The sequence below is a fragment of the Cnephaeus nilssonii genome (assembly GCF_951640355.1).
Source record: "Cnephaeus nilssonii genome assembly, chromosome: 10".
NCBI lineage: Eukaryota > Metazoa > Chordata > Mammalia > Chiroptera > Vespertilionidae > Cnephaeus > Cnephaeus nilssonii.
The window spans coordinates 35,620,648-35,632,994 of record NC_137081.1 but is presented as its reverse complement, the minus strand read 5'-3'; the positions used below and the strand labels follow the sequence as shown (position 1 = coordinate 35,632,994).

The following is a 12,347-nucleotide window of genomic DNA, read 5'->3' as shown; positions in this document are numbered from 1 at the left end:
TCCTGACAGGATGGGGACACTGGGTTGGGTTGCATTTATAGGCCCCCTGCCAGGACAGAAGCTCTTTCCGGCAGAGCTGTGCTGTGCCCGGTGCCCGTGGAGCCCGTCACTCACAGCAGGGTGTGGAGAACGCAGGGCAGTGGGCTGGGGGACCCACCTGCTTGTAAACCCGTGGTGACCTTGCCTGCTTTCTCCCACAGCTGCCGGGCCGCAAGTACTGCCCCGGGTATAATGCGGATGTGGGCGACAAGTGGATCTGGCTGAAGTAACGGACCAGCCTCTGCTAGAGCTGTATTGCAGTGACGAAGAAGCTTCCAGTTTGCCGACTCTTGTGGACTCCTCGTAGCTGTAAAATTTTGGGGGAAGTAAACGATCTGAAAATCGCACCGTGGGAGAAATGGCCATCCTCCCTGCAGTGCAGTCAGGGTGGACAGGAGCATCGGGGCCTGCAGCTTTATGTTGTAGCGATTCGTAATTATCACGGGGGCAAAGGAAGTCTGCTGGGGGGGACAAGGCTTCACTAGAAGGGTTTCTTCTCCCACCTGTGTCCGTGTTGTGCAGGCTGGTACGTGGCTTCTTCAGACTCGAGAAATAAACTGCTTCTGTGGCATGGCACTTGTCTCCATTAGACTCTGCTCGCACACGGGCATGTCGCACATGTGCCCACGCTCATTTGCCATTCCGCTCACCGCTTACTGTGATGGGGTTTGCTTTAATTCAGAAACATACTAAGATTTAACCATTTATTCTGCTTGTTCTAACAGTCTATTAGAGAAAAGTAAAAAAAGTAAAGAGGGAATACCAAAAAATGGAAGGAATTAGCATAGACTATAGAGCAGTGTGTTTGGGAATCTTGTGTGATGAGCAGCACCCCTGGGCTCATGAGTCCTTCCTCTGAAGGAAGATCCGAGCTCACAGTGTCGGTGGGATAAAACAAAAGCAAATAACATGCTCTTCATTCTCTGAGAATCAGTTGTCAGTGGAAGAGAGGAGAGGGAGAAACCCCATTTCCTCCTTCACCTCTAACTAAAACTTAGAAAACTAGGTAACATGCCTCGCAAGCTCATTGCAGAGTTCGGCATTTTAGTTCAGGGGTTGAGCTGTACGTTGTGAATTCTGTTCAGTGAGTTTTTCTATAGAGTCCCACGGTGTTAAATGTAGCTCCTAGCCACGTGTGACCATTACATTTAATGAATTAAAATTAAATGCGGCTAATTCAGTTCCTCAGTTCACACTGGCCACAGTTCAAGTGCTCAGTAGCCACATGCCCTCAGTTCCGTGTTGCACACATCACGAGGGAGGTTCCATCAGGCATCCCCACCATGGAGCGTGCCTGTGCTCCCCCATCCCTTTCTCTCTCTGTGTGTGGGTTTTAAGAATTGAAAATAAAGTTTCCCAGCAGTGTTAGTTGGAGTTCAGATCTAAGTGGCCAAAGTTTTGCATTTCACTAAGAACAAGCAGCTTCAGTGATTGAGAGAGCAGCTAGGCTCCGGGCCAGCCAAGGGAGTGTCTTGGTCTGAATGCCTCCCAAAGCCATTAAGGAGAGGAGGAAGGAAGGAGGAAAGCATCTAATTATCTGGGCTGCTCTCATGTCTCTGGGTGGTGAGCAGGCTCTGTACTTCGCACCGAGAGTTCCTCAACAGTATGTGAGGGGTCTGCTGTAGGTCAGCTTGTCAGACACAGTGCAGACCCTGGTACAGGTACCACCTTCGAACTTGTAGCTGGTGTACCTCCCCTGGTGGTGTGTGCAGTTTGTCATTTGTGCTGAGGGAGTACTTCTCTTTCATTTCATGGTGTTTTCTGAGAGTACTGGGCAGAGAAAGCAAATAGTGTCCAAGTCTCCAAACTGACGCCCTGAAGAACTGAGGAGGCGGCCCCATCTTTTTGGTTCAGAGCAGGACCATGACTTAGTTCCCAGGAATGCTTACAACCCTTAAAAGAAACCCAGGGTTGAAATAAAAGTTCATTTTAAAAAATGTTTTTCTTTTTTATTTTCTTAGGAAGGGAGAGGGAGAGAGTGAAACATCAATTGGCTGCCTCCGACTGAGGACTGAATCCACAACCTGGGCATGTGCTCTGATGGGGAATCAAACTGGCAACCTTTTGGTGCACGGGATGACGCTCAAACAACTAAGTCACACTGGCCAGGCCAAAACTGCCTTTTTGAATATCCCGCGTTGGGATATTTGATGCTTTGAGTGTCAGGAACTGAGCTTGTAACGTGTAGTTTTATGTCTTCCAGCCACTTGTTCACATTCACGAGAATTTTGTATTAAGGAGAATCACAGATAATAGATATTTCACCCAGGCTCCTGGATGAGGTCACGGAGCAGAGAATGTGTTTGGAAACAAGACTCCCACTGTCGCAGCTCCCTAGGGATGGGGACAGCAGGGCTCATTTAAACACAAGCGCCAGCCTCCCTGGCCATCACGCCAGCTCTCCCGTCTCGCCAGAGGGGGAGCCCCCAGTGGAACACCGAAGCCTTTTGCTGTCCCCAGGAGTGGGCATGTGTGTCCCCATCAGGGAGGCATCTGTGCCTTCAGGAGAGGACGGGCTGGGGCTGAGGAAGGGCCAGACAGACGGGAGGGTTCACAGTGAGATCGCTGGGCAGCTTCCTGAGCGGAGCTGGCTGCCGTTCTTGTTTTCTTGTCTCTTCCAACCTCTATTTTGTGTCTTATTTGTCTTCTCTTCTTTGCTCTCATGGTTCGTGGAGTTCATATGCTCTTTGATTTGTTTGACAACAGAAGTATATAAAAATACAAAGGGTCTCCTGTGTCCGAAATACAGGTGCTCCTTTACTCATGTTGGACTACATCTCGATAAGCCCATTGTGAGTTAAAATGCATTTAATGCTGTACACATATTCACGGGCAAATGCAACCATCAACACAGTCAACTCAGAGCGTTTCATCATCTTATAAGGAAACCCGGCATCCTGTAGCCGTGTGCACCTGCCGTCCGGAGTGTGCTCCACGGTCCCTGTGCTTTGGTCAACGATGACGTTAGCACACACTCCATGGTACCTTGACCCTCGTGTGTCCCCACTGCCCAAGTCTGCCAGGCTCAGCGGAGGCGTCAGCTTTCCTGGGGTAACGGGGCAACTGGTGTTGGAGTGAATATTCACATGTCCCCTCCCAGGGAGTGCGACCTCCAAGGCCAGGTGTTGGGCGGGACATGGGTCAGGACCTCCACTTTCCCAGAGCTAGGAAGTCACTGTCTTGGGTCACGGGAATCTAGCCCTGTGTGCTGCCGCCCCCGGCCCCAGGCTTCAGGGAGAACCAGGGGCACACGGCCTCTCCCTTTGGCCTTGCTGGTTTGCTGCGGCTGCTGGTGTTTAGGGAGAGTGTTGGCATCCGCTCCAGGAAATTGGCTCTGGGGTGGATGCGCTTACTCATGTAGAGGCTAGTTTAGGGAATCAGACTCCTTGGTTGTGATTGATGGAGATACATCTGCCCATGAGAAGCTAAATTTAACAGAAGTTTCGGCCCTCGGCTTCCGCATGACACCCCAGCCACAGGCAGACGGTGTGTTTCTGTTGGCCAGGGCCCAGGTAACATCAGCGCTGGAGAACAGTCCCCAGAAATCTGAAAAAACGTTAAACAAGGAAGGAAAATGTTCAATCAACCAAAACAAACAGAGATACAATCTCAAGGCCCTGGGTGTTTGCTCTGCTGGGTCTAGAGGCTGAAAAACGAGAGAGGGCAGGAGAAACGTGATAAAAAAACGTGCGGCCCTGCCGAAACCGGTTTGGCTCAGTGGATAGAGCGTCGGCCTGCGGACTCAAGGGTCCCAGGTTCGATTCCGGTCAAGGGCATGTACCTTGGTTGCGGGCACATCCCCAGTAGGGGGTGTGCAGGAGGCAGCTGATCGATGTTTCTAACTCTCTATCCCTCTCTCTTCCTCTCTGTAAAAAATCAATAAAATATATTTAAAAAAAAACGCGTGGCCCTGATGATGGGACAATTGTGTCATTCAGACTCTTGGTCCCAGGCTGGGGAAGGCCGGCACCTGGGAGTCCCCTTCCACACGAGCTCCGTTGGGGAAACTTGGCCCTGGAATCATACAGTTATATGTGTGTGATGGAGTCATCACTCAGCCACACAGTGAGACCACAGGCGGGACAAGGCCCTGGGGGTATCATCACTTAGCCACACAGTGAGACCACAGGAGGGACAAAGCCCAGGGGGCATCATCACTTAGCCACACAGTGAGACCACAGGAGGGACAAGGCTTGGTTACTTCATACAAAAGACAAAAATTGGTGTTTCCGGATCAGCAGGAGCCACTCTTTAGACCACAATGACAAAGATATTCCACGTGCACTGTCTGGAAATCTAGTAAGTGACAATTTAGTAGTAATAGTTACATTATATAATCCATATCTATGAAACACTACCCTAAAAGTTGTAATCTTAGCAAGTCTCCCTGTGAGATAGTGTGAAGTCACTTACACAATAGCAATAAAACCAAAAGAAAAATGTCAAAGTTACTTTAGAAGACCGAATTCTGGCTGTGTTTCTGGGTTACTTCAGTGAATTTGTTAGCAATAGCAAAGATACTGTGATGACACTACTTACAGATAGGATCGAACCAATGCAACTAACAGTTGTCTAAATGCGCTGCAGTTGCAGAACATTGTCGAAGAATTATCAACGAAGTGGTTTCCATTCGGGCCATTGATTAATCACCCCATGGCAATAAAACTAAGAGAAAAATCAGAATTATTCCAGTAGAGAAGCGTCTTGCTATGGACCTGGACCTTCAGAAGCTCCCTGGACGGTGGGGCAACTCGGAGGCAACCCACTTCTGTCTCAGGCTGTGTAGACAGCTCATTGTAGACTCATTTATAGCTTAGGGGGGGGGGGGCGGGGGGGTGTGGGCGAGGGTGCCTTTGGTGAGCAGGAGTCCTAGGCAGTGTTTTCCTGGTGTCTACAGTCTGGAGAAGGACAGTCCTCTTTCTCTGAGCTGCCTCTGCCTGAGGGACAGGGGACAGAGGGAAGACATCTAAGCAATAACCTGAGGGTGTGTGACCAGGAGCAGGGGAAGGATGGGTATCACCATTTAGTGGTAATAGTTGCATTTACTTAATCCACTGGAGTAACCAGTGACCATTTTCTCTCCCCTTCCCCAGGAAGACTTTTGGGTCATTGATGGGCTGGGCCACCCAGAGAAAGGGCCCAAGCTCCTGAGAGTGAAACCAGGAAAATAACCTGTCACCAGGTCTGGAATGCCTGTTGCCCTAAAAGCCAAACTCACAAGACAGGGGCTAAGGTGAAGAAAAGAAGTTTATTCCAACTGCTGGCAACTGGGGAGGTGGGAGACTTTCCTTGTCTTCAAAAACCCATCGCCCCCTCTCAATGCACACTGGGATTTTTATAAGAAGGGAGAGGGAACGCAAAACAGAAATCAGGGGAAGGGAATGTGGGTAGGGAGTACAAAGGGGTTCAGGTGATTTGCAGTCCCAGAATTTGAGTCCCTGTAGGGATCTTGGGTTTTGCTGAATGTTTTCATTACTGGTCCCCAGTAGGTTCACATGGGTGCAGGACAGCTGAAGACACACCCTCCCTCCCACAATTCATCCTGATGTTCCTCTTGAGTCAGTCAGAGGTGCACGACTCCATGTAGGTGTGCATGAGCCCAGGTGTGATGAGGAGATGGAAGGGTTGGGTCCACCACATTCCCCCTCATTGGTGTCCCCATCAGCCTGACAAGGGCATCCATCATTGTCTCCTCCAGCTGTGTCCAGATGTCTCCACGATCAGGACTCAGCAAGAGGCAGACAGAGGCACCATCTCCACTCTTGCTGCTGATGTTGAAGGGGCTTTTCTCCTTGTCAGCTGCATCAGAGGAAGGAGGGACGCATGAGGCAGAGGAAACAAATGGGAAACGAGCAGCTAGACAGCAAGAAGAGTGACAGAGAGATGCTGTGGGGGGAGGAGGTGAGAGCATCTGAAGAGGGTGGGGTGGCTGAAGGGGGAGGCCCAGGGGCCGTTCATCTCCTCACCACCCAGCTCTGAACACATACTACTGCCACCGAGAGCACAGAACTTCCTGTGAGGATAGAGAAGAATCGGACTCAGGGCTGAGAGCAGCAGCACAGTTCTGTCCGAAGTCAGGGCCCACTTTAAGAAAACGGGGGGGGGGGGGGGGGGCAAAAGAAAGTCACTGATGACTGAAGTCAAAGAATCATTTTGTCAAAATGCAGAATGTGGTCTGTGTCTGTGGCACCACCCAGGAGGCCTTGGAGGTGATATCCCCTGGGAGGCCATGTTTTCCTGGAGGTCATGTCCCTCTGAGGTGATGCCCCCTGGAGGGGAGGCCTTGGTCCACTCCGGAGCAAGCCCAGGACTCTCCCTCTGGGTGGAAGCGCTGCTTCTGGGTGCCCCACAGGACAACCTGGCTGTGTGACCCTGGCAGCCAGACCTCTGACCCTGCCCCCCAGTGCAGATCTCCTGCAGTTGGCATCCTGTTCGCCTCTGCCCACCTGCCCATACACCCTCCCAAGGCTGGAGCTCACCTGCCAAGGCCATGGAGCCCCTGTCCCAGAGCTGGTCTCTCCCTGTGACCCTGGGCTTTGGAGGCTGTGGAATCTGAGCCCTGGAGCTGGCGGATCTGAAGTAAAACCTCCCAGCAAGTTGCCGGCACCATGAGCCTGGTGCTCTATCCCTGGGGTGAGGCCACGCTCAGGTCGTCAGCAGGGCCGGGGAAATGGCCTCATGTGACAGTGACCTAACAATGGGCAGAGGCTGGTTGGCAGTACATTCAATCCCTGAACAGGGGAGCAAAGCAGGCTATCTTGGGTCCCTTTGCCGATTCTCTTTTTTGAGGGAAGAAAAGCCCGCTGTGAGCCTCGTGCAGTGGGAGATGCAGCTCCACCAATCCCGCTTCCGTCCAATCTGATGGGCTTTGTGGTGGTTTAGGTGGTAAAGACCTGGAAGGTCCCCTTTGCCACCCGGAGCTTTGGGAACAGGGACAGTCGTGAGTGAGGGTAAAATGATCTGAACTGGAAGGGAGGCATGTGCAAAGGCACCTCTCATCTGCAAGGGAGAGATCACACTAGACTGACAGCCATGAATCTGTGTGTGACATACCAGGTAGACCAGAAGCCCAGGTGAAATCCGTGAGGAGACCACATTGACTGTGAGAACAGAAAAAGAAAGAAGAGGAACAGACTCTCTGATCCGATGTTCCTGGTCTCCGCTTGGTGCTGACCAGTGTGAGAACTGGGGTGGGGACTGACCCAGCACACTGACCCCCACCCAGCTGGAGGGAGCCCCACCCACCAGGAACAGCCTGCTCTTCAGCAAAACAGTGACTAGTCAAGTGGCATGAAACACCTACTAATGCTTTTCGCAGTTTTATTAGGATTCTCTGTAAGGTTTTATTTTCAGCGATGTTTGAGCTAATGGTTTGACAAATGTGGAATCGGAGTTCACCAGCACAGACAACAGGAAATGTCCGTGCAAAACCCACAGCTCCCTGTGCACTGGCAGAAACCAGTTAAAGATTATAACAAAAACAGGCTGCATTCAGAATCCCTGCAAAAATCTGTACGAAGGAACAGGCCTAAGAATAGCTGCATGGGGAACGTCACAGAACGTGGCTAACAGAAGCGAGGACCTGAGGACATTGGGAATGACATCCTGCTAAACGGGTGCTCACACCATTAACTCATCAAGTCAGCGCAAGTCTAGCTGCATCCCACACGTGCAGCAGGAAGATTCCTCGTGCAACTTAACAGCAATGCTCAAATTTGGTTTTTATGTGTTTTTTTTTTAATCTTTATTGTTGAATGTTTTTTTTTTAATATATTTTTTATTGATTTCAGAAAGGAAAGGGAGAGGGAAAGAGGGATAGAAACATCAGTATGAGAGAAAATCATTGATTGGCTGCCTCCTACATGCCGGTCACTGGGGATCGAGCCGCAACCCGGGCATGTGCCCTGACCAGGAATAGAACTGTGACCTCCTGGTTCATAGGTTGATGTTCAACCACTGAGCCACACCGGCCCAACAGTGATGCTCAAATCTGAGTGGAAGTGTACATTGCAAACAATTTTTAGAAAAGCAAAGGGTTTTCCTAAGAGCTGTGAGAGCACCGGAGTCGAGGGCCATCCCTGCCGGGCCCCTTGTTGCCACTTGCTGGTCAGAGCACCTCCTTCTTATCCCCAGTTGCCCAATCTGTCAGATAGGGCCGTGAGGCGGGGCTGTGCGTGGGTCACAGAAGACGGACGGGGGTTGGTTTGAGGATCTGAAGGCACATGTGTCAGAAAGGTGGTTGTGGTCATCACTGGCCTCAGAGCCAATGGATCACTTCCTGGGGACACCTTTTCTGCCCATCCAGATTGGCCACACCCTCAGCCATGGTGCACCCTGGAGCCTTGGGGGCTTTCAGAGGCCTCATGCCCAGGAGCACCCAGTTAATGGTTCCCTGAGGATGCAGCTGATCTCGGGTGCCAGAAACTACAGCCCCACCATTTCCCAAATCTCCCTGCTGGTGAGAATTCCCTGGCGTTCTCCTTGAAAAACAGATTCCTGGCCCCTTTCTAGACTGGCTAAGTGAGAAGCTCAGTGGTCAGCCAGGGCCCATATGCTCATGGGAGAGCCTGGGACACGCTGTTTCTATGCTCAGGTGCCCCCTCACTCCACGTGGGCTGTCCCAAGCCTTTCTGGTTCTTACCGCTCACGGCTGTCAGCCTGCATGTGGTGAGACCTCCTGCCTTCCTCTCTGAGCCCTAGACCAGGTCTGACTTTGCTCAGCTCTGAATCTCAGCACCTGGCCTATGGTAGGTGTTTGTTGAATGAATCAGTGACCAAGCTGTGAGTTTTAGCAATTATTTCTGTGTTCATTTTCTCAAGTTGTGGTAGGGAGCCTCCCTCATGGGATGAGGGTGAATTTGTACGTGAAAGAGCTTCATGCCTATTAATGTTCTCACTAGGATGTTAACAGCACTGACATGCAGCCTGTGCCCCTGCGCCAAGCAGCCTCCTCTGTCACTCACCATGTGCTGCATGTCCATCTGCCGTCTGCATGTAGCTCTGTGGCCAGGGGACCATGTGCCGGGCCCAGGGAGGAGCCCTCCCTGTCCAGCACAGGAATCTCGGGGTCCCTCTGAAGGGGCTGGCCAGGAGAGGTCTCCCAGGGAACCAGTTCTGGCCAGGGTCTGACCCTCCCCCACCTTCCTTTCCTGGGTCAGTGGCCCCTTGAGGAACATGGGCGGGGGAGGAGGGGGCGGAGGAGAGGATGTGCGGCAGGGAGGGGTCCGTGTTATCAGCAGAGCAGCCCGTCGGAGGAGCCTAATCGCCCGCTTCCTGTGGACCATTGATCCTCTAATGGCCTCCCTCGCTTTAGGCCAGCTGTCTGCCATTACGGGTGCTCACAGCCTTTGGAAAAAATTTATATTTTCATGGTATCAGCAGGAAAATAGGAAATGGCTTGGAAAACAGGGCGACATAAAACAATGGTTTAAGGAGACCCAGCTTTGGATAAACAGTCCTGGTCGCCCTTTGGAATCTAGGATTTAAACACACTCAGGAATGTGCTCTGAGCCGAGAGATAAACAACCTCAAAACAACTAGGCCAGCACTTCTGCCTGGCAAGCCTGGCTGGTTGACGCAGGGGGCGCCTGGCTGCTGGCAGAGGGAGCTCCCCACCCCCACTCTCACCGCCCCCCCCCCCCCCCCCCCCCCCCACACACACACAGCTGCTCCTGAACACCAGGGCTCATCCTGCGGCCTCAGCAGTGCCACCCGCCCTCGGACAGGTGTGCTGCTGTCCAGGGGCCCAGCACGTGCTGCGCCCGTGTGGGGAGCCAGGGCCCTGCCAGGTGGCCTGTGGTCCATGCCCACGGTGCCCTGCTGCCAAGGGCGTGTGTGTCATGGCCTGTCTGCTTCTAGGATCTACTTGAAGGCAGGCTCCAGGATTTGCTGGGGGAGAAGGGTTGGCCTTTGGACAGAGCTTCTGTGATTTTTCTATAGGATTAGAGAATTTTTGACTTGGTGTTAAAGATAAACTTACACAAGGAATCGGCCCATTGGCTCTTCTGCAGTGAAATTTAGGATGGCCTGCACAACTGGAGCTGAAGGTGACCCCAAGTTAGCAATATATTCAATACTCATCCTGCAAGCTTTGGCCCCACCATCGTATTTGACCCTTCGGTCAGCCCCACATGATGGGGACCAGCATTGCAGCCTACAGGGATGTAGGTCCAGGGGTGGGGTGGGGATACTGCTCAGGGAGCTCGGACCCCTAAGGCTGGGCTCCTGTGGGAGCCGGGTGGGTTCCCAGGGGTCTTGCTTCCAGGGTTCCTTTCATCACTGGCCACCTCTGCTGTGTAGTGAGTACCAGGCTGACGAGCTCAAGGGGCATCTTGTTAGTCTGAAGCTATGGTCTGAGCACACCTGCCCCTTCCCACCCCCCAACCCCCAACTTTCAAATCAAATTCCAATGTCGGCCGATTCTCACCCAAGCAGAAGCCTTTGCCAACAGTTCTGGGCTCCTTTCTTGTTAGGATGCTACAACAGGTCTTGCCCCTCAGCCTGCTCTCAACCAAGTCAGCCCACCTGGTGGTCTCTGGTGCCGCCGCTCACTCAGACCCTTCGCCACCTGCCTTCCCAATTCGTATTCATGAACATCGTGGGGAAACATTTACCAATAATAACATGTGGTACTTTTTTTAAAGCTCACAGTGGCTGGCAAATACCGCTTTGTAATATTTCTTGTCCATTCTGAAGGGAGGTAGATGGCCTTCAGTAATCTCCCCTCCCCAGTTACATTGTTGATTCTGGGGAGGAACTAGGAAGCAGATGCTAAGGGCTGGCCTGAGCAGAGACACAGTGGACATAGCCCTGGCTCTCAAGCCATCAGAGGCCTGCAGCCTCTCTTGTACAGGGAGCAGCAACAGTGGCTCCTGCTCTGCAGTTCTGGCCCAGGGTTCTTTGTGACCCTTGGGTTCTGTCCACATGAGGAAGTACTGCTCCCTCTGTGAGAACTTGGCGGTTGACTATTGTTGCTTACAGCTGTTTGCCACATACCCTCTCAGTCAAGTTGTTTCAGATTTTCAAATCCTTGAAGATGCCCATGCACCTGAATTTCCTTCTTTAGGATTAGTGTCCTCAGTTCTTGCATCTGGCAGAGCCTCTGAACCTCCTCCCTGCTCCATCCCAGGTGCTCAGCTCTGGGGAGTCACAGTGGCAGCCCTGCAGCCCCAACTCACAACTGGACTACACTTCCCAGCATCCCGTGCTATTAGGGATTACAATTCCCAGCATCCTCTACTGTTAGGTACTACACTGTGTCTGGTGCTATTAGGGACTGCTGTGCCATGAGTTCTGGTCATTGGAAAGTCAGGGAGCAGTTTGGGTTCCCTGCATACCTGGCTCTGGAAGCTCCTCCATACCCTTCCTCCCTTCCTGAGATAGAGTCCCCAGGGTGCTCTTGGAAGCTGCCTGCCCCAGATGGCAGACTCTCCAAGCTGGACCCCTCCCTGCCCAAATCTGGAGCAAGAACTAAGCTTTCCAGGCCTGGGGCTGGGTTATCACAGCCTGTCTCTGCCTCAAACATGGTCCCATAACCAGTAGGTGGCAGAAAGCCAGAAGGTCGCCAGGAGCCCGCCAGTGCAGAAAAGCGAAGTAACACAGCCTCCCCGCTCCCTTCACCTCACAGTACATCAGCCCCATTTTATGGCCAATGAGCTAGAGACTTCATTTCCCATTAAGTGAAAATGAGAATTGTCTTGCGTGATGCATTATCTAGACAGTCCTGCCAGAAATGAATATGCTCAGGTTCAAAACAAAATACACAGGTGTCCTTGAGTGTGGGCTGTCTTCGAGGGCCCAGTTTCTGAGCTGGCCTGCCTCTTGTGGGCAGGTGGGGATGAGGACAAAAGACCCCAAAAGAGGTCATTCGCCAAGACCTCCATGTCTGTTCCCAGGGTGTTGTCAGCTTCACCTCACCCCAACGAAGGCCCCTCTGGTGCCGTCCTGTTCTGGTGTCCTTGTGGCACTGACTGTGGATGAACCTACTCCCCACCCTGGAGCCTCTCCCAGAGTCGCTGTGAGCAGGTCTGGCAGGGCCAGGAGCTGTCCCCAGAACAGGCCGTGCTGCAGCAACAGCTGTGTTCCCTTAGACTGGCACAGCTGCGGTGTGCCCGAGGAGAGATTAAAATTACTGTCAAACCAGCTGAAGGCCTGAGCAACAACCACATAGCCTGCAGCTCCAGGAGACCAGGTGACAGCATCCACAGTTCAGTCTCAGGCTCTCAGTAAACACCACTCGCTCCATGCACCACTTTTTCCTAAAAGAACACATTTCCCCTTGTTGGGTTTGTCCTGCATGAAAAGGAAGA

General features: G+C 52.3%; 1 protein-coding gene across 1 annotated transcript in view; it reads left to right on the top strand.

Moving 5' to 3' along the window:
* NDUFA10 (NADH:ubiquinone oxidoreductase subunit A10) overlaps window positions 1–2,080 on the top strand; it is a 31,593-nt gene extending 29,513 nt beyond the window's left edge. The window contains exon 10 of the mRNA XM_079782127.1: window positions 201–2,080. Within this exon, the coding sequence (XP_079638253.1) occupies window positions 201–269 (69 nt within the window). The 3' untranslated portion in view covers window positions 270–2,080. The remainder of the gene's footprint in view (window positions 1–200) is intronic.
* Window positions 2,081–12,347: the final 10,267 nt, after the last annotated feature.